The sequence below is a fragment of the Schistocerca cancellata genome, chromosome 5 (genome assembly GCF_023864275.1).
Source record: "Schistocerca cancellata isolate TAMUIC-IGC-003103 chromosome 5, iqSchCanc2.1, whole genome shotgun sequence".
NCBI lineage: Eukaryota > Metazoa > Arthropoda > Insecta > Orthoptera > Acrididae > Schistocerca > Schistocerca cancellata.
Genome location: NC_064630.1, coordinates 656104370 through 656128919, shown reverse-complemented (window position 1 = coordinate 656128919; position 24550 = coordinate 656104370). Strand labels below are relative to the sequence as shown.

Sequence of the window (24550 nt, the reverse complement as noted above, 5' to 3'; positions counted from 1 at the left end):
GTCCGGTCCCAGGTCGACGGACACGTGCACCTTCCGCCGACCACTGGCGACAACATCGATGTACTGTGGAGACCTCACGCCCCACGTGTTGAGCAATTCGGCGGTACGTCCACCCGGCCTCCCGCATGCCCACTATACGCCCTCGCTCAAAGTCCGTCAACTGCACATACGGTTCACGTCCACGCTGTCGCGGCATGCTACCAGTGTTAAAGACTGCGATGGAGCTCCGTATGCCACGGCAAACTGGCTGACACTGACGGCGGCGGTGCAAAAATGCTGCGCAGCTAGCGCCATTCGACGGCCAACACCGCGGTTCCTGGTGTGTCCGCTGTGCCGTGCGTGTGATCATTGCTTGTACAGCCCTCTCGCAGTGTCCGGAGCAAGTATGGTGGGTCTGACACACCGGTGTCAATGTGTTCTTTTTTCCATTTCCAGGAGTGTAGATGTTGTCTGTGGATATTGTATCACAGACACAGACCCTTTGACCAGAGATATCACTAAACGCGACCAAAGGTGTAAAGAACCATGCATGGGCAGCGCCTATTAGACGGAGGGGGTCCGCCAGCCGATCAGTTCCAGTCATTCCACCAGGAAGGAAGTACACGGCTCGTGTTGTCTGTAGTTCAACTATGCCTAGACGGTCAATAGCGCGGATCGATCGCGTCCGCATTGTTACTATGTGTCAGGAAGGGCTCTCAACAAGGGAAGTGTCCAGGCATCTCGGAGTGAACCAAAGCGATGTTGTTCGGACATGGAGGACTTACAGAGAGACAAGAATAGTCAATGACATGCCTCGCTCAGGCTGACCAAGGGCTACTACTGCAGTGGATGACCGCTACCTACGGATTGTGGTCGGAGTAGCCCTGCCAGCAACACCACCATGTTGAATAATGCATATCTTGCAGCCACAGGACGTTGTGTTACGACTCAAATTGCGCGCAATTGGCTGCTTGATGCGCAGCTTCACTTCCGACGTCCATGGAGAAATCCATCTTTGCAACCACGACAAAATGCAGCGCGGTACAGATGGGCCTAACAACATGCCGAATGGACCGCTCAGGATTGGCATCACGTTCTCTTCACCGATGAGTATCGCATGTGCCTTCAACCAGACAATCGTCGGAGACGTGTTTGGAGGCAATCCGGTCAGGCTGAACGCCTTAGACAAACTGTCCAGCGAGTGCAGCAAGGTGGAGGTTACCTGCTGTTTTGGGGTGGCATTATGTGGGGCCGACGTAAGCCGCTGGTGGTCATGGAAGACGCCGTAACGGCTGTACGACACGTAAATGCCATCCTCCGACCGATAGTGCAACCATATCGGCAGCATCTGGCGAGGCATTGGTATTAATGGACGACAATTCGGCCCCCACCGTGCACTTCTTGTGTATGACTTTCTTCAGGATAACAGACATCATAGACAAGGTAATAAAAAGCAAATCAGAAAGTAAGTCTTAAAGCAAATCTCTTTAAGAACACAGCTCACTAAAAGAATAACAATGCACCACGCATAGCTGGCCACCATCGTGCTACGCAGTGGCATACGGTAACTGCTCTCTTGCTACAGTTACAAAAATTTAGAGATATAACACAGGCTCCCAGCAATTCGCAAATAGCTGAAAATAGCAACAAACAGCCTAGCACAGTTAATTAACAAGCTCATTCTAGGCCGCTTGTGTGCAAACCACAGAAAAACCACTTCAAAAGTGCAACGTAACAAGGGTGACGGAGCTTCAGGACAGTTGTTCAACAAGTTCAAATCGCCGCCCAGTGACAGAGGTAGGTGCTCAAAATAAATATTACTACAGTTTTCAGGTAAGAAAAAATTCCACGCCAGGTTCCCGGCCATCAAATGGTTGAGCGTTCAGTGACTCGGAATTGGTGCCTCCAATGAGGCAGCTCCCTTGACATACGACTGCACGCCCGTGTATCACCACTCGACGCCACAACACTGCCGCCCTGCAGAAGTGTGCCCACTAGTTACCCAGCAACCAGGCAAAGATGTTCCCGCAGAACGGTTGCATGCACGAAACTTACGTGTCGCGAGCGGCTCAGTATTTTCTGAAGCGAAGTTTGGGACAAAACTAGCATATGCCTTCATGAGCATGGGACACCACCTAAAGAGCACACTCAGGCTGCCTGGTGAACCACCCGAAGCCGGCCGAAGTGGCCGAGCGGTTCTAGGCGCTGCAGTCTGGAACCGCGAGACAGCTACGGTCGCAGGTTCGAATCCTGCCTCGGGCATAGATGTGTGTGATTTCCTTAGGTTAGTTAGGTTTAACTAGTTTAAGTTCTAGGGCACTAATGACCTCAGAAGTTGAGTCCCATAGTTCTCAGAGCCATTTGAACCATTTTTTGAACCACCCGATGGTCGTTAGCTTGCCATGCAGATTCGATCTGGTGTGAGTCAACACCCTGTCTCGCAATTTAGTATGCTGCACATGTTCTCTTGTGTATTTCTAAGGTCACTTAACGGACTGACTGCACTAGAGGGCATAGGTGGCGCCATGGTATGGTACATTGTGAGTTCCTTTATCAATCCAGCAAGACACAGTTCAGGATATCGCAGTTAAAACAATGAATAAACAAGATCTGCCAGAGATCATAAAAAAATCACTATCGGAACGTCTCACACGATGCAGAAATTTTACCGTGATGGCACAGAGTCACAGTATTGTGTTTACGTAGTAGTGTGACTTTACGCAAGGGAAGACAGTTTGGACGATGATATGAGAACTATTCAGCCACCAAAATTACGACCTATTCGCTAGATTGAAGAGTTTGCAATGTTAGTGCATGCCAACTGTTTCAAAACGGTAAACCATCTCACAGCACAATAGGAGTCTTTCAGAGGAAGCGCTACAAAATTCAGACTGATGACCTGAACATCTCTCATGGTTCCCAGCAATGTGTGCTATACATCCTCATGAAAGACCAGCATGCTTATCACACAACGGTTTGTGTGGATGTGATCGATAGTTATGATGAGCCGGCCGTAGTGGCCGAGCGATTCTAGGCGCTTCAGTCTGGAACCGAGCGACCGCTACGGTCGCAGGTTCGAATCCTGCCTCGGGCATGGATGTGTGCGATGTCCTTAGGTTAGTTAGGTTTAAGTAGTTCTAAGTTCTAGGGGACTGATGACTTCAGATGTTTAGTCTCATAGTGCTCAGAGCCATTTGAACTATTTTTGAGTTCTGATGACGATTTGATGTTTGTCAATCGAGTCAAACTGGAAACGAAGCATGGTCTTCCCTGTACGATGCGCAACTGAAGCGACAATCCGCCACTTAGAGAATGTCACCATCGCCACCACAGAAAAAAAAAACGACAACACTGGTCAAAAGGCAGTGTGATACTTGAAGTGGTCAAATGAAATTGTTGACTTTGAATTCTACCCAGCTGGTTATTCCAGTATGATCCCAGCTATGTACGCGATTCCGTTCGTCGCAAGCATCCCGAGCTTTAGCGTGGAAAGAACTGGCTGTTGCTACACGATAGCACAACTGCACATCGCTCTGTCTACATCTACATCTACGTCCATACTCCGCAAGCCACCTGACGGTGTGTGGCGGAGGGTACCTTCAGTACCTCTATCGGTTCTCCCTTCTATTTGACTCTCATCTGCTGCAGTTCTAACGACAATTTATGTGGAATGACTGTTTGGTCAGGCTATCGCTACCAGAAATCGTTGGCTCATTCAGGTAATAGCTCTTCGTCATCAACCCCATAATGTGTGCTTGGTAAACTGTTCTGTCCTTGAGGAACTCATAAAGGAACAGGGCACCGTTTTCTCATAGCCTCCGTGCAACGTGTCTCGGACCATACGACTTCTCTACCTTTCTCCGCATGAATGCACTCCTTGGGGGGTGTAGATTTCATTCGGCTGAAGAGGTCATTACTGCCACTAGAGAGCCGGTGCGGACCTTCCTGCCAATATGTATCAGCAGCTGTGTGGGCTACTAGGAGCATAGCTGCCAACGACGACTATTTTGGAGGGAGGAGGAGGAGATGTTTAAGTTTTCACTGTGACCATGTGGCATTCAGGCCAAAAGCCGATAAAAAACATAAAATGTGTACACAACCTTGGCTATATGTCCTTCTGGCCAAACGCCAACAAATAAAAAGGAATGGAAGTGTACTTCGCGTCCGCAGGCATCAGTCTGAAAAATTAATGATTAATAACATGAATAAACCATTTTATTAAAGAAATTCTTTCAATGTCCAACATTAGAAGTCTTAAAAGATAGTCATCTTTTAAAGTCCATTAGACCAATGTTTAGTAACCTCCTTAGATGCTGATGTTACTATAACTTGGTTATTCTTTGTGCCCCGTAGAGTGAATGGAGTGCAGTTTAGCAACAGAGATTTGTACTCCACGGCAGTCATAATAATTTGCATTATCGGATAGAGAATAAGAATGTAGTATGACACAGTATCCCTGAAGACCATGGAAGCGAGGAACCTTTGCTTAGAAATTGAGTGACTGGCTTTCAGTTATTTGACTCTCATCTGCTGCAGTTCTAACGACAATTTATGTGGAATGACTGCTTGGTCAGGCTATCGCTACCAGAAATCGCTGGCTCATTCAGGTAATAGCTCTTCGTCATCAACCCTATAATGTGTGCTTGGTAAACAGTTCTGTCAAGTGTGACAATCGTTACTGTGTTTGAAAGCAGCAGGGTCGTCCGTGTATGCACTTCACATGTTGGCTTAGCGTCCAATGTTCCGATGCTGTCATTTACGCGTTTCGGTCACGATGATGAAATGGACAGTATTTCACAAATATAGTAATAAAATTTTTGGAATGCAAATGCAGTAACTTTCATACGATAGTGTATTCGTACAGTAATGATCTTATTAACTTTATAGAAGCAGAAATATACGGCTCTAACACGTATATGGTAAGTTATTATGGCAAAATAGACTTGCACCATAAGCAATGCGTGAGTGGTCCAACATCTTCCCATATGAATCGACAGATCAGTTACAGAAAGTAACAAATGCAAAATCTTACAAGACGATAATGACGTTTTTTTTAAATGGAAATGTATGACGAAAACAAAAGAAAGATCTTCAATAGCAACAATACCACAAATAAAACGTTAACAGAATTTACTGAGAATGTCAGGCTTTTCCTTAAGATATTTCAATCAAATAAAACTAATGACCTTTACAACTGCTAAATAGTCGCAAAATTTAAATTGATCATGTTACACCAAATGTGTAGCCCTGTACCATTTTAAATGCAAATGGACCAACACGCCATTAAGCAGGTGGTCTTAATTTTTTGCCTCTTAACTGTATCTCATTGCCCAATCGTATCCTGGTTTCGGAACTCTGCTTCTAATATGATGATCTTTTGGATAGGGTGGATAGCAATGTGCGGCTGTTGGCTGATGATGCTGTAGTGTACGGGAAGGTGTCGTTGAGTGACTGTAGGAGGATACAAGATGACTTGGACAGGATTTTTGACTGGTGTAAAGAATGGCAGCTAACTCTAAATATAGATAAATGTAAATTAAAGCAGATGAATAGGAAAAAGAATCTAGTAATGTTTGAATACTCCATTAGTAGTGTAGTGCTTGGCACAGTCACGTCGATTAAATATTTGGGCGTAATACTGCAGAGCGGTATGAAGTGGGACAAGCATGTAATGGCAGTTGTAGGGAAGGCGGATAGTCGTCTTCAGTTCATTGGTAGAATTTTGGGGAGATGTGGTTCATCTGTAAAGGAGACCGCTTATAAAACACTAATACGACCTATTCTTGAGTACTGCTCGAGGGTTTGGGATCCCTATCATGTTGGATTGAGGGAGGACATAGAAGAAATTCAGAGGCGGGCTGCTAGATTTGTTACTGGTAGGTTTGATCACCACGCGAGAGTTACGGAAATGCTTCAGGAACTCGGGTGGGAGTCTCTAGAGGACAGGAGGCGTTCTTTTTGTGAATCACTACTGAGGAAATTTAGAGAACCAGCATTTGAGGCTGACTGCAGTACAATTTTACTGCCGCCAACTTATATTTCGGGGAAAGACCACAAAGATAAGATAAGAGGGATTAGGGCTCATACAGAGGCATATAGACAGTCATTTTTCCCTCGTTCTGTTTGGGAGTGGAACAGGGAGAGAAGATGCTAGTTGTGGTATGAGATAACCTCCGCCACGCACCGTATGGTGGATTGCGGAGTATGTATGTAGATGTAGATGTAATATTTCTTTGGGTATATGGTGCGTTTCTCATTGCTGAAGGTATTAACTTTGTCCATTCAGTCTTCTCAATTTCTAAGTTCAGCAAGACGATGTAGTTCTTTTTACAGCTCCACACTACATTGATCATTGTTTGTCCGTCCAGAATCCTAAGTCTATGCTTAACAGTGTGACCACTCCCTACATTGTTAAATGCTGCCGCAGTGCCTATTTTTAAGCCTGGCACATTTATTCCATCTCTGCAGACTTCATTGCCTTGCTGTCTCTCTGCCATACATTTTAGGCAAGAGTGGCAATAAGCTCCGAACAAGAACCACTTTATCGTGAGTTAAAAATCATTTTTCTTATTATGGAGAAGTGGTTGATTCCTCACTGTAATAGGTCGTACCTCAAAGTACTGGCTGCGTTGGTAACAAGCCGAGCTCAGAACTACGTGACACGAACTGGAAATTACACTCGCGTATATTCTGAAAATGTTTCAAGGAAAATACGAAGGCTTACTGAAAAGTAATGCCTCAGTTTTAAAAATGTTATTAACATTCTAAATCTCTATTCTCTACATATTTGCAGGTCTCTGCGGCTATAAGGCTACGAATTGCAGCATGTAACAGGGCGGTGTATAACCTAACTACGTCGGTATGTGAGAAACAGCGTGCTGTAATCGAGTTTCAAATTCAAAGAGTTTGTCCCTTGAGCACACTTGACAATGCCAGTCACACACCAGCGCTGCCACGTTTGCGACAAGACGACGCCTTGGGTTCACTGTCACTGATCATTCTCCATACAGTCCCCTCTTCACCCCATCCAATTTTCATCTGTTTCCGAGACTTACGGATCACGTTCGAGGACCGCACATTCATGTTAACGGAGCAGTGGAAGGTGAAGTTGTGGTTTCGCCAAGAAAATGAAACAGTCTATAGTGACGGTATCAACAAAATTGTCTCTCGTTGGGAGAAAACATGTGTCTTTTGGCAGGGCGACTGTACTGAGAGACAATTATACAGTGAAGAATAAAGTTTAGGACGTTACCAATGTTTGTCTCATTGAAAAAGCTCTAAGAACTTTTACATAACAAATTCGGAGATATTGTATTTCAGCAAGCCCTGGTATTTAGTGTTTTTCTACTTGTCTGAGTTCCCATGGTTCACTTCGGTACGGCACACTCAAGCTGTCTTTATGACTTCTTCTGTGAGGTGTCAAAAGGATGTGAAACGCTGTTAGCGCGTGTCGTTATGAAATTTTTCCCAGTAGATGGGAAATTACAGTGCCTGTGTCATTAAGAAATACGATTCAATTATCCTTCAAGCATGCATGCATGTCCGTAGGAACAGGCACTACAACGACCACAGCCGTCAAGAAATGTAGTCGCAGTTGCAAGTATGAACCACCAGCGACTCTAATTTGGAATGACAACGGCGAAAATTCGTGGTTGACGGGAACTCAAAGCTGGATCCCCTTCTTTACGTGAGCAGTCGCCTTGAACGCTTCGGGTATCCGTGTACGAATCTTGGCCAAAGCCAATCTTCCCATCCAGGAAGGACATATTTGATGAGAGTTGGGAGCCTGGCATTCGCGAATAAATAAGAAATCGCAGTGGCTGCGTTATTAGGAAGAACAATGCAATTTTACTTCGAATACGCAAGCATGTCCGAAGGAACACGCACTGCAGCGAGTATAACCGTCAAAAAACACAGAAAATGTATTTGCAGTTGCGATTATGAACACGCATCGACCGTGTATTGAAATGGCGACAGTGAAAATTTGAGACAGACTGGGTGACGAACACGGATTTCCTGCTTTACGCGAGTGTTCGCCTTAACCGGTTATCCGTGCACGAATCACGCCCAGATGCGAACTTCCATGCACGTATATCTCAAGGAATATTGCATTGTACTTCTTAATAACATAGTCTCTGCTTTTTCTTATTTATTCGCCAATACCAGGCCCTAATTCTAAATAAATATGACCTTCCTGACAGAAATATACGTAACGTACGAGTTGAGGTTGTGACATATGGACGACGTTAGGACGGATATCCGCTCGCATAAAGCGGCAAATACGGGCTCGAGTCGCAGGTCCAGCACGAATTTTCTTTGTCGTCATTCCAATATACAGGGTGATTCAAAAAGAATACCACAACTTTAGGAATTTAAAACTCTGCAACGACAAAAGGCAGAGCTAAGCACTATCTGTCGGCGAATTAAGGGAGCTATAAAGTTTCATTTAGTTGTACATTTGTTCGCTTGAGGCGCTGTTGACTAGGCGTCAGCGTCAGTTGATGCTAAGATGGCGATTGCTCAACAGAAAGCTTTTTGTGTTATTGAGTACGGCAGAAGTGAATCGACGACAGTTGTACAGCGTGCATTTCGAACGAAGTATGGTGTTAAACCTCCTGTTAGGTGGTGTATTAAACGTTGGTATAAACAGTTTACAGAGAATGGGTGTTTGTGCAAAGGGAAAAGTTCTGGACGGCCGAGAACGAGTGACAGAGCACTTCATCACTGGCCTCCAAGAAGCCCTGATCTTACCCCCTGCGATTTTTTCTTATGGGGGTATGTTAAGGATATGGTGTTTCGGCCACCTCTCCCAGTCACCATTGATGATTTGAAACGAGAAATAACAGCAGCTATCCAAACTGTTACGCCTGATATGCTACAGAGAGTGTGGAACGAGTTGGAGTATCGGGTTGATATTGCTCGAGTGTCTGGAGGGGGCCATATTGAACATCTCTGAACTTGTTTTCGAGTGAAAAAAAAACTTTTTAAATACTCTTTGTAATGATGTCTAACAGAAGGTTATATTATGTTTCTTTCATTAAATACACATGTTTAAAGTTGTGGTATTCTTTTTGAATCACCCTGTACAACAAGCCAATAGCGATATGCATATATACAGATGGCGGTAGTATGGCGTACAGGAGGTATAAAAGTATAAAAGGGCATTTGTACTCCGTTCACTTATGTATGAAGCTTTCCGAAGTTATTATGGTGGCAGAACGTGAATTAACACGCCTTGAACGCGAAATGATAATTGGAGCTAGACGCATTGGACATTCCATTTCGGAAATCTTTAGAGAATTCAGTAGTACGAGATGCACAGTGTCAGGAGTGTGCCTAGAATACTAAATTTCTGACAATGCAGTGATTGACGGCCTTCATTTAACGACCGTGAGACGTGGCGTTTGGGTAGAGTTTTCCGTCCTAAAAGACAATCAATATTGCGTGAAACAACCGGAGAAATCAATGTGGGACGTACAACGAACGTATCGATTAGGACAGTGCCGCGAAATTTAGCGTTAATGGGTTATGGCAGAAGACGATGGAGGTGAATGCCTCTGGTAGCAACACATCGCCTGCAGCGCCGCTGGTGACCATATCGGTTGGACCATAGACGACTGGAAAACCGTGGCCTGGTCAGATGAGTCCCGATTTCAGTTGGTGAGAGCTTATGGTAGGTTTCGAGAGGGGCTCAAACGCCACGAAACCATGGACCCTGGTTGTCAACAAGCCACAGTGCAAACTGGTGGTGAAACCATGGGCCCAGGTTGTCAACAAGCCACAGTGTAAACTGGTGGTGAAAACATGGACCCTGGTTGTCAACAAGCCACAGTGCAAACTGGTGGTGGCTCCGCAATGGTGTGAGCTACATTTATATGAGCATTGACTGAAAATGGTCGGGTTCAGATACTTGGAGACCATTTGCCGCCATTCCTGGACTTCATGTTCCCAAACAACAGTGGAATTTTAATCAATGGCAATGCGCCTAGCCACAGGGCCACAATTGCTCGCGGTTGGTTTGAAAACCATTCTGGACTACTAGAAGGGACACCATCGAGAGGTCAGTTGGTACCAAAACCCTTCAAGGGGACACTTCCTCAATTATGGACGGCTGTAGAGGCACCATGGCTCAATATTTCTGCAGGACACTTCCAACGGCTTGCTGAGTCCATGCCACATCCAGTTCCTGCACTACGCCGGGCAAAAGAAGGTCCATCATGGTATCAGGAGGTAATCCATGACTTTCGTCACAATTTTCAGCCGATGGTGATTCATATTTGCAATCGTTTGGCGAGGGTGCCCGTTTTGGCTGTTCTAGTCTCTCTCATACATCCTTTGTGAGTTTTGCATTATTTTACTCCTCAGGCAGCAGAATTTCTTCACTTCGACTGTTCTTAATTGAGATGATAAGTTTGTCGTTAACGTCTTGTTGAGAAGCAGCAGAAATGGTATTAGACTCGGGCATTATTTGCATAGATTATCCAGACCCTTCTTCCCCTGTGTGAAGATCTTAATCCTGTTCGTCCCTGTGGCGCCTCGTTTGCGCTCAGTGAGTAATGGCTGCCGAGTGCGGCCCGCCGCCTCTGATTAGAGGCGACCCCGGCTGGCGGTAACGAGTCGCCGCGGGTGTGCAGAGGGCGCAGACGGACAGACCTGTTGAGCCTGCTGCGGGCGCCGCCTTTGCAGGGAGAAGCTGCCGGGGCGCTTCTTCGAGCTGAACGTGCACTTCGGGCTGTTCGTGGGCAGCCAGGGCGACTTCTCGGAGCTGTTCCTGGGCCACCTGGAGAACCTGCGCGGCTGCCTGGCCGACGTGCGCTACAACGGCGTCGACGTGCTGCGGCGCGCGCGCGAGAGGCACGGCCACGTCGACGTGCACGGCGTCACCTGGACCTGCGCGCCCGAGTTCGACGCCGCCAGCGACCGCGACATCAGCTTCGTCGAGAACGACGCCTTCCTAGCGCTGCCCAACCTCATCTCGCGCACCGGCGTCAGGTAAGCGCTGCGCAACGGATCACCTCGAGACAATGCGCCAGCTGTAGAAGTATAAACCCGGAATTTGGCTGCAATAATTACACGTCTGTACTTTAATAACAATATTTTATTCAAAGTAATCTCCATTGCTATTTGTACATTTCTCCCTGCTCTCTGGCAAGCTACACTAATGGCCATTAAAACTGCTACACCAAGAAGAAATGCAGGTGATAAACAGGTATTCATTGCACACATATATTATACTAGAACTGACATGTGATTACATCTTCACGCAATTTGGGTGCATAGATCCTGAGAAATCAGTACCCAGAACAACCACCTCTGGCCGTAATAACGGCCGTGATACGCCTGGGCATTGAGTCAGAGCTTGGATGGCGTATACAGGTACAGCTGCCCATGCAGCTTCAACACGATACCACAGTTCATCAAGAGTAGTGACTGATGTATTGTGACGAACCAATTGCTCGGCCACCATTGACCAGACGTTCTCAATTGGTGAGAGATCTGGAGAATGTGCTGGCCAGGAAGGCCCGTACAGGACCTGCAAAATGCAGTCGTCCATTATCCTGCTAAAATGTAGGGTTTCGCAGGGATCGAGTGAAGGGTAGAGCCACAGGTCGTAACACATCTGAAATGTAACGTCCACTGTTCAAAGTGTCGTCAGTGCGAACAAAGGGTGGCCGAGACGTGTAACCAATGGCACCCCATACCATCACGCCAGGTGATATGCCAGGATGGCGATGACGAATACACGCTTCCAACGTGCGTTCACCGCGATGCCGTCAAACACGGATGCAACCATCATGACACTGTAAACAGAACCTGGATTCATCCGAAAAAATGACGTTTTGCCATTCGTGCACCTAGGTTCGTCGTTCAGTACACCATCGCAGGCGCTCCTGTCTGTGATTCAGCGTCAACGCTAACCGAAGCCGTGGTATCCGAGCCGATAGTCCATGCTGCTGCAAACGTCGTCGAACTGTTCTTGCAGATGGTTGTTGTCTTGCAAACTTCCCCATCTGTTGACTCAAGGATCGAGACGTGGCTGCAGATCCGTTACAGCCATGCGGATAAGATGCCTGTCATCTCGACTGCTAGTGATACGAGGCCGTTGGGATCCAGCACGGCGCTCCGTATTACCCTCCTGAACCCACAGATTCCATATTCTGCTAACAGTAATTGGATCTCGACCAACTCGAACAGCAATTTCGCGATACGATAAACCGCATCGTGATAGGCTACAATCCGATCTTTATCAAAGTCGGAATCTTGATGGTAAGCATTTCTCCTCCTTACACGAGGCATCACAACAACGTTTCACCAGGCAACGCCGATCAACTGCTGTTTGTGTATGAGAAATCGGTTGGAAACTTTCGTCATGTCAGCACATTGTCGGTGTCCCGAACGGCGCCAACCTTGTGTGAATGCTGAGAAAAGCTAATCATATCACAGCATCTTCTTCAAGTCGGTTAAATTTCGCGTCTGTAGCACATCTTCGTGGTGTAACAATTTTAATGGCCAGTAGTGTATGAATGCCGCACCATAAAAACAGTTCTTTTGAAGCGAAGCAGCCAAATAGTCATTTTCGTACATTTTCATACGAACTGAAGCGTTGTTCAGCGAGAGCGTGTCCCGGTGATGCAATTAGACGATAATTGGACGGAGCCAAGTCTGGAGAACTGGCCGCATGCCCCAGTATTTCCCAATTGAACGCATCGATCGTTTCCCTGACCCGTTTTGCTGTGTGTGATGGGGCGTTGTCATGGAGCAATATTCCTCTGTGTGGCCTATTTCCATATTCCGGTCGTTCTTCACGTAATGCTAGATTTTAATCGATCACTTGCTGTTGGTGGCGATCAGTGTTAACGGTTTCACCAGCTCTTCTGATCCCACCAAACACAGAGTATTGTGTTCTTTTCAAAGCGATTTGATCTCGCAGTGGATGTTGATGGTTTGCCGGGATTCACCCATGATTTACGACGCTTAGGATTGTCATAATACTTCCATTTTTCATCACCTGTCACTATTCTATGGAGAAACGACTTTCTTTTGTATTTGGCGAGCAGCATTTCATATTTGGTCTTTCGATTTGCTTGCAGTTCATGCGGAACCCATCTTCTCACTTTCTGCACCTTTCCCGTAGCGTCCGAGGGAAGAAAAATGGCTTTCTGCGTCACATGCAATTGTTCCCCGAGTTCCAGTTGAGTCGTAGTGTCATCTTCATCCAATAAGGTCTGCAATTCGTTATCTTCGAACTTTTTCCGTGGTTTCCCGCGCTCGTCATTTCTCACGTCAAAATCGCCACTTCTGAGTTTTTTGAACCACTCGAAACACTATGTTATCCCAAGAGCATGATCGCGGAAAGCTTCGACAAGAAAATTCGATGCTATCCTGCAGCAGTTTTCTTCAAATGATGACAGAAAACCACTGCTGTCCGCAAATCGTAGTTCGTAGGCACAAAAGGCGACGTGTTTACGGGTTTGTAACAGATACCGATGTATGGAACTTGGTTTGCTGTGTGTTGACATTCGTCGTCACCGTTACAGGAAGCAGATGGCCCTGCAGACGCGGTTTCATGGACCCTACACTGACGGCCAGCACCATCTACAGGGAAGTTCCGATTTCATATTTCTACACCTGGTATACACGGTAACATCGGTGGAGTAACGAAACGAAGATACTTCTAATTTCTCATACGAAAATAGTTAAAAGTTGACACATAAAAATAAAAAAAGACCTATGACGAAGGAAGTACAGAACGGCATCTGACTCTGACAAAAGAAAGAAGTTAAAAACACAAGATAGTACCATGAACTTCTAAAAAGTGAATCTTCTGTTTGGCAAAGATACTTCGAAACTTTGAAATTGGCACCTATAAGCCCAACAGATGTTCTGAAATAATTACAGTATTGCTTGGCCGAATGTTAAACGGAAAAAAAACGCATGCATTTACCAAGGATAGTTGTGGAACACACAATAGTACTGCTCAGACTAAATTCTGGTGAGGAATCGTCCTAATATGCTGGTGCTGCTATAACTGCTCACCATTAATTAGCAGCCCAACATGAGCAGAAAGTTGCCTCCGTCTCTGGCTGTCTCAAGTACGATGCTGGGATCGCAGAGAGGAGAACTTTGGATCCCCGACTCGCTGGTCCAGTGGCGGCACCATATTGCAAAGCTGTGTTTAGCACCACAACCTGCGTCGAAATCCCTCTTGTCTGGTTCATTCCAACACCTCGCCCTTTCCTTACCACCAAGAAAACATGACCACCAATCATTTTACAATTGTCCAGTGTCTGCCTGTGGCGTAATTGCTTGTGTACCTAAATATCCCATCAAGAATGTGCACCATGTTAAAATTAAGTCCATTGACCTCTTTAGCGTCCCCTCCTCTCAAAAAAAACTTCCTTCTGTGTGATGCGACCTCCGGACATCACATGGGTTTTACCAATCGGCATTTCGCATCCAGCAGCTAGCTTCACTTCTCAGGTCCTGGGACAGTTAAAGAACTATGTCCGAGGCTAGCTCCTTAATCTGCGACAGATTCATGTTTTTTTGGAATACTGGAGACTTTTATCTGCTTTAGACACTATTCTTTGTATGTGCTGTGCACCGGCCTTCTCCCATGCCACAGCGCTCTGCTCGATAGGCGAAAGTGCAAACATACCATAAAACTGATCAACAGCTGCATTCCGCCAAGAAACTGCACGACGACGCAATTTCCAGCTTGACAGCACTTCTCTACCTGCGGCACGACTCGGCTCTGTTTCCATGAACACCTGTGTCCCAGCTGCATCCCAAAGCTCGTTTTTTTTCTGCTGGACCTACACCACATGTGGATGAGATTCCCAAGCTCTCTCAGAATAGCAAAGAACAAATACACCACCAGGTGAAATGTGAAAATGCTATTCAAGAAATAAGTCACCAAGAGGTCAGCACATACAGTAACTGCAGTCATGTTTAGTCTTTAAAGACATTGTTGTTAGATCCTACTTCTGCATTGTTCTCTAGTTGAAGTAAGTATCATATTGAATGAAAAGAGAAAACCAAAATGGCTTGTCGTTTTTCATGACCAGATGTTCCTGATGATATAATGTCGGTATGCCTACGAGGTGTTCGGTTCCCTCACAACACTGAAGATAACTCTTATCTACGACTGAACTGTGTATCAGATCCAATTCATATCCCAATAGCTTGTTAGATGCAGGTATTTGTCTGAGTTGACCGATTTCAACTGTGAGTCTCTACAGTTATCATCAAAGATTACTACGTTTTTCGTTTTTCGAAATGAAAAGCTTTACATTTCTAGACATTTGAGACGAGTTGCCAGTCTCAGCACCATTTCTAAATCTTATTGATATCTGACTCTTTGCGCAGCTTTTTTCAGGCATTACCACATTACGGATAACTGCATCATCTGCGAAAATGTCTGAGCTTACTATTAACATTGTCTGCAAGGTCATTAATACACGGTATAAATACCATATTTGATGTAGAATCTGACGGGTATTCGACCGTGCTATGGAACTTTGTTCAATCTAAACGATTCCATTTGAGTTCAGAATACGTTCTAAAATTCTACGACAAACCGACGTCAAGGAAATGGGACGACAGCTTTGTGGGTCCCTTCTGCTGTCCTTGTTGTAGATGGATGTGACCTGCGCCTTCTTCCAACCACTAGGCACATTTTTTTGCTCGAGTAATGTACATTATGGTTAAAAGAGAGGATAAATAGCTGAAAATTTGCTGTAGCGTCTGACAGGTATTGTTTTTGTGAGATGTTTTCGATTATATTATGCTACGACAGTAGTTGAATGTTTCATGCATTTCTCTCTTGACAGCCGAACATGTTTCATTCAGCATCTCGCTACGTACAGCTCTATGCTTCGTTTTGAACTTGCTACGAAATACCTCCTATTTCTTTATGAGTTTTATTACAGTGACCATATACCATGGAGCGTCACTCCCATCATAAACCGCTCTACTAGGTACATATCTATCAAGTACGTGATCATCTTGTAATGCTACTACTCGATTGACTTACGAGAAATCATTACTTTTAACATGAATTTCAACTTTATAAACAGTGGTTGATATGATTGCTACATTTCCAGTGTACATCATGGGCGTTACCAAATATCGGCTGGTAACGTACAACTGCGATAAATTTTTGAAAACTCTAGTAAGTCTGAGAAATGGCAAGCCATTTGGATTGTCTCTTCTTATTCAATATCATAATTCAGCTAGAGGATGACGAGGAGGCAGGACATAACAATAATAGCTTTGAAGACTGATAAGACTGCAGTGACTATATATGCTAACTTCTTGGTGACTTCTTCTCTTATTTAGCTTTTTTTTTATATTTAACATGGTGCTGGTTCTGTTCTTAAACTTTTCTGAGAGAGCTTGCGAGATGGCACACATGTTGGACACAGGACAGGTGATGCCGGATCTGGCAGAAAATGCTGGCCTTTGTTATGTAGCTGGGACAGGTATTTACAGACAAAGAGTTGTACCATGCCACAGGTAGACAGAGATGCGTTTTCAGGGTGGACGTTGCGTCACCGGGAGGCTCCCTGATGGGTAGCATTTTTTTTTGGCTTTATAGCATGTTTCAATTGTGGCCAGGTGATCAGAACTGCGAGATGGAAGAGAGAACTTGTATCAGCAGGACGCCAGCATTTTGCCATGTTCAACAGATAAAAATCTCGAGCTTTTAAAAACACATGAAGAGGCTGCAGAATTAGTGGCTAGCCGTAGGCACAGTTCTTTAACTTTCCCACAATCTGGTAGGCGAGCCCTGCTGCTGTGTGCAAAATTGTCAGTTGGTAAATTCATGTGATGTCATGAGGTCAGACCACATAGATGAAAGTCTTTTAGAGAAGAGAGGACGACAGAGAAGTCATCGGGGCTTTTTATCATGATGCACATTTTGGATGAGATATTTTGATGAAGAAGCAATTATGCCTTTGGCAGAGAGGGAGAGAGTGCATGTTAAATTATTGGCAGTCGTGTTTTCTTGGTGGGAAGGAAAGAGCTGGCTATTCTATACTGATAGATAAGAACGGACTTCAATGGGGACCTTGGCGCTGAAGACATCTCTACAGGCTACAGCCTCTACTGGAGCTGCCCATCGCGGGTCCAGTGTTCGAGTCTGCAGAACCGCAATCTTAGCGCCACACTTCAGAGACCCAGAGACAGAGGCCACATTTTGCTTGTCTCTCACTGGTAATTTATGGGGAGCAATAATAGCAATACCAACACATTGGGACAATCCCTGATCAGAACACAGTCTCAACTTTGTAATTACTTGTTCCACATCCATCAGTGCACTGGTAGATGCATAATTATCAGCCAAGCAGTTACTGTAATATATCAGTAGCAACGTCGTGAGTTCTTTCAGAACATCAGTTACTCTTACGGTTGCCAATTTCCAACTTTCGAAGCAACTTTGCCAAACGGAAGATTCACTTTATTTGGAGCTCATGGTGCCTTTTTGTATATTTAACTTTTTTGTGTCATAGAGTCAGCTGCATTTCCGTATTCGTTCTTTCTTTGAATAAATTAATATGGTTATTCTAATATTGTTCTTGTTACAACTTTTTTTTTAATTTTTGATATTAGGCAACTGCCCCCTCCCTTAGGATTAACAGCTAAGGCCTTAACATACCTTTGCGTTTATTAATCTGTTTTCATGCAGTAATTTGGCCTGTATCTTAAGCGTGTGCAGCTGCCTCATAATTAATTTTTTGAATCGGGTTTCAATAGACGTGGGGTTTTGCTAGTATAACTAAATTTCTGCCTGGGTTTTTGTGTACCGACTACTAACCAGATCACTTTTTCGATTAGATATTATTTATTCGTTGCATTTGCACCAATTTTTGACAAAACCTTTTCCATTAAACAAGGCGGTACTGACAGACTTTAACATCGAAGGTTATTGGACTGTGACTACAAGAGATTCCGACAATGCTCCACATAGGTGGGTCCTGAAACCACCATACAAATCACATTCTAAAATTACAACATTTTCACAATTGTTGGAGGCTGTATGTATTTACAATTTCAATAAAAAATTATGAATTTTCACAAGTTTACTTACGGAATTTGGTTTTACATGGTAACATGTTTGACAATTAGAAGTTTGCTAATAATTTTTTCATATCGAAATTTTATGAAAGAGCTTTTGCAAGCAGTCAAGTCAAATATCTCAGAATTACATTTTAATTACAAAGTAATTGAATAAATTTAACAATCTTTTAATCGGATATTTGGTTAATAAATCGTACATATTTCCAAGCTGTTTGCGAAGAATCGAGTTTTTTGGAATGTGCGATAAATGGTAATTTAATATAAAATAATAGCAGTATGGTGTCAAACAGCATGTTTATTAATTACATTGGAAATCTGGCCAAAAATCGAAATTTCGAGTTACAAAACTGGAACAGTAATTACAAACATTCCCCTAATCACTATTTATGCATCGTGTACTTGGTAGAGAATGTGATCAAATAGTCAACCAGAATGACATGTTACAACCTGTTTCTTTATATTTGACTGAAAGTCCTTTTGTATGCCACGGTCCAGAGTTAAATGTTTCATATGTCTGTCTCTTTATCTACACTGCCAGCCATCCAAAACGCAGCACCAAGAACCACCAGGTATCATAGCCAAATTGGTTTGAGATGTAACGCGTTGAACAAAGATCATATGATTTAAATTACAGCCCCATGTGAAGTGAGGAAGATGATGAAATCAGTATTGGGTGTTGCTGCTATTTCTGGTTCAAATGGTTCAAATGGCTCTGAGCACTATGCGACTTAACTTCTGAGGTCATCAGTTGCCTAGAACTTAGAACTAATTAAACCAACCAACCTAAGAACATCACACGCATTCATGCCCGAAGCAGGATTCGAACCTGCGACCGTAGCAGCAGCGCGGTTCCGGACTGAAGCTCCTAGAACCTCTCGTCCAGCTATTTCTGGCTGTAATTGGTTCTACATGCCTCGGTATTGAATCTAAGAGGCTCTGGATGTGTTGTTTGGGTACAACAGTACATGCTGCTTTTACATATTGTCAACAGTTCAACAATCATCGACCAGATGTTTACAGTAGGTGAGAGATTAGGAGAACAGGGAAAACAAAGCAGCAGCGTACACCGAAGGACGAAGAAGAGGTCTTGAACATTGCATGCCACGTGTGGTCGCGCATTATGCTGCTACAATGAGCCCGTAACCAAGCTCCAAAGGTATGGGAGGACAACCGGCTCCAACAAACACTCTGGCTTAGTCTCCCGGCAATGCGTGTTGGGAGGGGGGGGGGGGGGGGAAGGATGACGTGGAAGTGGAATCCAGTAACACCCAAAACCATAATACCGCGTACAGGAGCAGTTTCTCACCACGGTGACTCCAGACTCTAATCTGGCCATCGTGACAGTGCGGGCAGAATTGGGACTCGTCGGTAAAAATAGTGTCTTACCATTTTGTTGACCATATCCGTCGTTCATTGGGCCATTGCCGGCGCAAACGCCTATGGTGTTGACTCAGTGGTAAACGTAGCAAGGGAGGCCTTGCAAACAGTCTACGCTGCTACAAAAGACGACGAATCGTATGCGCGGGCATTGCTTGTTGCGCAACAGACCGAATGTTTTGTCATGTCGTTCGTGATGTGGCTGAGCGATCCATCACTGCGTGGCGCACAATACGCCCGTTATTATGTGCAGTGTAGCTACGAGGTGGGTGCAATCGGTCTCGTCTGTCCGTCATTATCTTCTGCAGACAGTGATTACAAATATTCATTACGGCTGTTTGGTTTCGTCCGACACGATCACCAATTTTTCTGAAGGGTAACCCGCAATCCCTATAGGTAACTACTCTTCCTCCGTCGAATTCCGAAAGGTGTACGAAAGGCGTTTAGAAGCTTCTTATTCAAAAGAATTTGCACAAAAAAACAATTCCAGTACGTCCAGACGGTAAGGGGGAACCCTTTATATAGCGCTTGAAGGTCGTGCTACTGGTCTCCACGATGTGTGTCTGCACTTCAATACTAATTATCTGCGTCTTTCGTCGCCACAAACACAAGCTGAAAATTTCATCCTGATTTGGATGCTTTCTTCAGGGTGTTGAATTTTGGTTGACCAGCAGTGTAGTTTGCTGAACACACAAATGTTTCTGCTTGCTTCAGTTGCGCACTGTATTTTGGTGTGCCTGGATAGCTCAGTCAGTAAAAGTTTTACTGGCGAAAAGCCAAGTTCCCGATCAGACACTCAGTTCCAGAGTTTATGAGGTGATGACGCTGGTGGTTGTCGCACGCAGGTGGCGCATGGACGTGAAGACGGCGTCGCCGCTGGGGCTGCTGGTCTACAACGCGGGGCTGACGACGCAGTCGGACTTCGTGGCCCTGGAGCTGGTGGACGGCCGGCCGCGACTGCTGCTCAACAAGGGCAACGGACCCACGGAGCTGCAGAGCGACGTCGCCGTGGCGGACGGCGCCTGGCACACGCTCGCCGTACACTTCAACCCCACCTTCATGGAGGTCTCCGTGGATGGCGCCGTCTCCAGTCTGCGCCTCCCACCGGGCGGTAGCCGCTTCTTCGACCTCGCTGACACCGTACGTAAACTTTCCAATCCCGCAGATTCTACACTGCATAATGTTCAAAACACTGAGTAAATGTAATACTTCAGGCTGGGAGTGATTCGGACGACAGATTCTCTTTGGAGTGAGATCTAGCTATACCTCTCAACTGATCTTAGGCCTGTAAAGATCTTTGTAGTCTGACAATGCAGAAACAACTGCAATGGCAATCAAGACTACAGTGTGAGTCTGGAAACATCCCCCAGACTGTGGCTAAGCCATGTCTCCGTGATATCCTTTCTTCCAGGACTGCTAGTTCTGCAAGCTTCGCAGGAGAGCTTCTGTGAAGTTTGGAAAGTATGAGATGAGGAACTGGCGAAAGTAAAGCTGTGAGGAGGGGTCATGAGTCGTGCTTGACTAACTCAGATGGTAGAACACTTGCCCGCGAAAGGCAAAGATCCCGAGTTCGGTCCGGCACACAGTTTTAATCTGCCATGAAGTTTCATATCAGCGCACACTCCGCTGCAGAGTGAAAATCTCAATCTGGAAACATCCCCCAGGCTGTGCCTAGGCCATATCACCGCAATATCCTTTCTTGCAGGAGTGCTAGTTGTGCAAACTTGACAGGAGAGTTTCGGTGAAGTTTGGAAAGTAGGAAGTAAAGCTGTGAGGACGGGTCGTGAGTCATGCTTGGGTAGCTCAGATGGTAGAGCACTTTCCCGCGAAAGGCAAAGATCCCGAGTTCGAGTCTCGGTCGGGCACACAGTTTTAATCTGCCAGGAAGTTTCAAGAGTACAGGGTGTTCCAAAAGTCTGCACCGGGATAAATGTCGCGAAAGTTGTCAGAGGCAGGTACGAGCTGTGCCGCATCTTGGAATCCGCGATATTGAATTTAGTTCACATTTCTTGAATGGGAGGGTTGTCATGCTATACATGTTTTAAGGGTACAATCTCAATAGAAACACAGCGACCAAGTCCGTTCAAATGGTTCAAATGGCTCTGAGCACTATGGGACTTCACATATGAGGTCATCAGTCCCCTAGAAATTAGATCTACTTAAACCTAACTAACCTAAGGACATCACATACATCAATGCCCAAGGCAGGAATCGAACCTGCGACCGTAGTGCCTAGAACCGCTTCGCCACAGCGGCCGGCGGCGAAGTCCGTTTCGCACTGTTTTTGATGGGTACAAAGTTATGAAACATTTATTATAACATGTGTAATTCGTCACCAGTTATGACACGAATGGCACGCAACATCTTGCAAAGCAAATTGCACTTAACAGAATGTGTTCCACATGCTGTTACTATAACTGAAAACATTTCCTTATCCGTCAGAGAAAGTTTGCATGGTCACAGGTAGACATTTACGGGTGTCAGATCAGGTGAATGTGGCAGCTACTTCATGGGATCACGATGTCCAATCCAACAGTTGGGTAACTGCGTGTCTAACGATTCCAGTACTCAGGCGTCGTAATGGTGTGGTGCCCCATCCTGCTGAAAGTACAGAGGAAATGCCCCATCGTCGTTGAGAACTATAGACATGGCCACCCCATCCAGTTTCTGCAGATAGGTCGCAGCACTGAGGGTTTCCATCAGGAAGACAGGGCCAATGAGACGCATTCCAAATGCCGCACCATACCATCAATTTGAGACCTACAAAGAGACGTCCACTTCGGATTGTCCAATGGCCACCATCACAAGTTGACCTGCCCATTGACGTAAGAACTCGCGTCATCGCTAAACAGTACGTTGCAAGCAAAATTGTGTACGGTGGCGTGTTGTGCTGACACCTACTCACGAAATTTGCTTCTTGGGCTCACGGATGATCTCCACCAGACGCTGTTAGAGCTGCATTTGAATGGATCCCATTTTTGTTGCGTAGGATTCGGTGAATACTGCCGTTGAGCGAGTTGACCGACACCTTGGACGGGAGTCATGGCCACTGCTGCTAACACTGCCGTGGTCGCAGCCTTACTTGTTTTTGTGTGGGGACGGCCGGTACGGAACTTATCTGCCACTGATGTCGTTTCTTTAAACTTTCCGATCAGTTTCCTGACGGCACTTTCGGTGATGGTTTCCCTGCCAAGGTGTCGCCGGTTGAAGTCCCTTGTAACCGTCATGGAACTCAGGCCGCCAGCTAGCAGGATGATCTCTATTCTCTCTTCTTTGGTCAGCAGCAAGTTGTCCTTTACTTAAACTGCCCATCTGTAACGACCGGAACAAAATGTGATTAGCTTAGTACACTCTGCATGACGAATTACACATTTTATAACAAATGATGTATAACTTTTTACTTATCAAAGATATTGCAAAACGCAATGGAATTCACCATTGTATTTCTCGTCAAATTCTACTCTTAACTTATGTGTCACAGGACCCCTCCCCTTGAAAGAAACTGAGCTAAACCCAATGTGGCGGAAATCAAGATGGCGGAAGGCGTTCGCAGATCACTCAAAATGTTTTCCCCCTCCAACTTCGCTTATATCCATATCCGTGGCGTCTCTGCTTCTTACCATTTGCGCGATGTCTAGCCCAGTCGCTACTTTCGCGACACCCTCTACAATTTAGCAGACTACCGTACGTTGGAACTTAATGCGATATTTGCTTCAACAGTGACAGTTTTATATGGAAGCAAGAAAAAAAAAAGTGAGACCACACCCCACACCCCAACATTTAGTTTAAACCACCTGCCTCTGTGATGATTTTAAAGTGACGTGGGGTGAACAACCATTTCTGTGCAAGGAGGGGTTGCGTCAGTGAGTCGTGGCATGGATGCAGGCCATTGGTAGGTCGAGAAAAACAATATCAGAAAGTTAAATTTTTTTTTTAAGATTCGTACTATCACAATCGTACTGCAGTCCATGGAACTCTAGGACCTCCAATGATTTTCCTCCAGCACTCCTATTCAAAGCTGTTTATTATACGACTTTCACCCCTTTATGGTCGAAATCTAACATCGGTACATCACAACTGGAGACACTGTAATCCCTGCTGTTCGGAATTCGGTTGTTAAAGTTACGTCTCTACTAATTCAGAGATTATGAGGTTGGACACTGCCTTTCTGCCAAGCAACAAGCGTCTCCTGGTTTCGTGGGTGCGGTTACCGTCAGTAAAAATATGGGAGTCGAGATAGTTGAAAGCTGAAACAAACTACATTCTTCTTCTACATGCATGGAGTGATAGGTGAAACGTTTGGCTTTACATTTCTGTTTATTCTTCTGCTTCTGTTTTAAAATGGTGGGTCCGCATCTACGGATCATTCAGCATTACTCTTGTCTATGTATTCCTGCGGTGATTAGGCTTAGTCCCACTGAACCCATCCACAACGGCCAAGGAGAAAATTTTAATCGGTATTAATTATTTCTGAAAACAGTCTTAGAAAAAGTCAGCAGTCTCAATGTAGTACTTAAAATTAATCACAAAACACTCAAGATCGCAATGAACATTTATTAACAGGTGACCGGTTTCGATCATCACATAATCATCTTCAGACCTTCAACTGTAATACACGGTGAACATTAAGAAAACCGACAAACTGCAGGGACCTATTCCTGAATGGAAATGGAGGAAAATACGTGTCGGGAAAGACATCGTATCCACGGTAGATGGCGCTGACGAATGAAAGTACTTTTGAGCACATGCCATTTGTTCCTTGTGTGTTGCAGGGTGTGTGATTGACACATCGTACCGCAAGCAGCAGAATGGTCCGGTATTTATGTCGGGAGCAAGCCGAGACGGTGTTTATGTACGGCCAAGCAGACGGTTACGGTCAAGAGGCAGCACATCCTGTAGAACTCGGTTCTCCAGATCTGGTGTACGCACAGTCCGACGCCTCCCTGCACGATCATGTGTCCGGGAGGGCCTATTAGCACATAAATGCTCAAACATGACGTGAAATGTTGTGTGATGTGGTTGGTGAGAGTACTTGTTCCGGTATAGACCGTTTCCACCTGCTTGGCCGTTCACAAATACCATATCGGTTTGTTTCGGATATGAATACCGG

General features: G+C 45.2%; 1 protein-coding gene across 1 annotated transcript in view; it reads left to right on the top strand.

Moving 5' to 3' along the window:
• LOC126188743 (chondroitin sulfate proteoglycan 4) overlaps positions 1 to 24550 on the top strand; it is a 589355-nt gene that overhangs the window by 52354 nt on the left and 512451 nt on the right. The window contains exons 3-4 of the mRNA XM_049930352.1: positions 10666 to 10971; positions 20286 to 20580. Of these exons, the coding sequence (XP_049786309.1) occupies positions 10666 to 10971; positions 20286 to 20580 (601 nt within the window). The remainder of the gene's footprint in view (positions 1 to 10665; positions 10972 to 20285; positions 20581 to 24550) is intronic.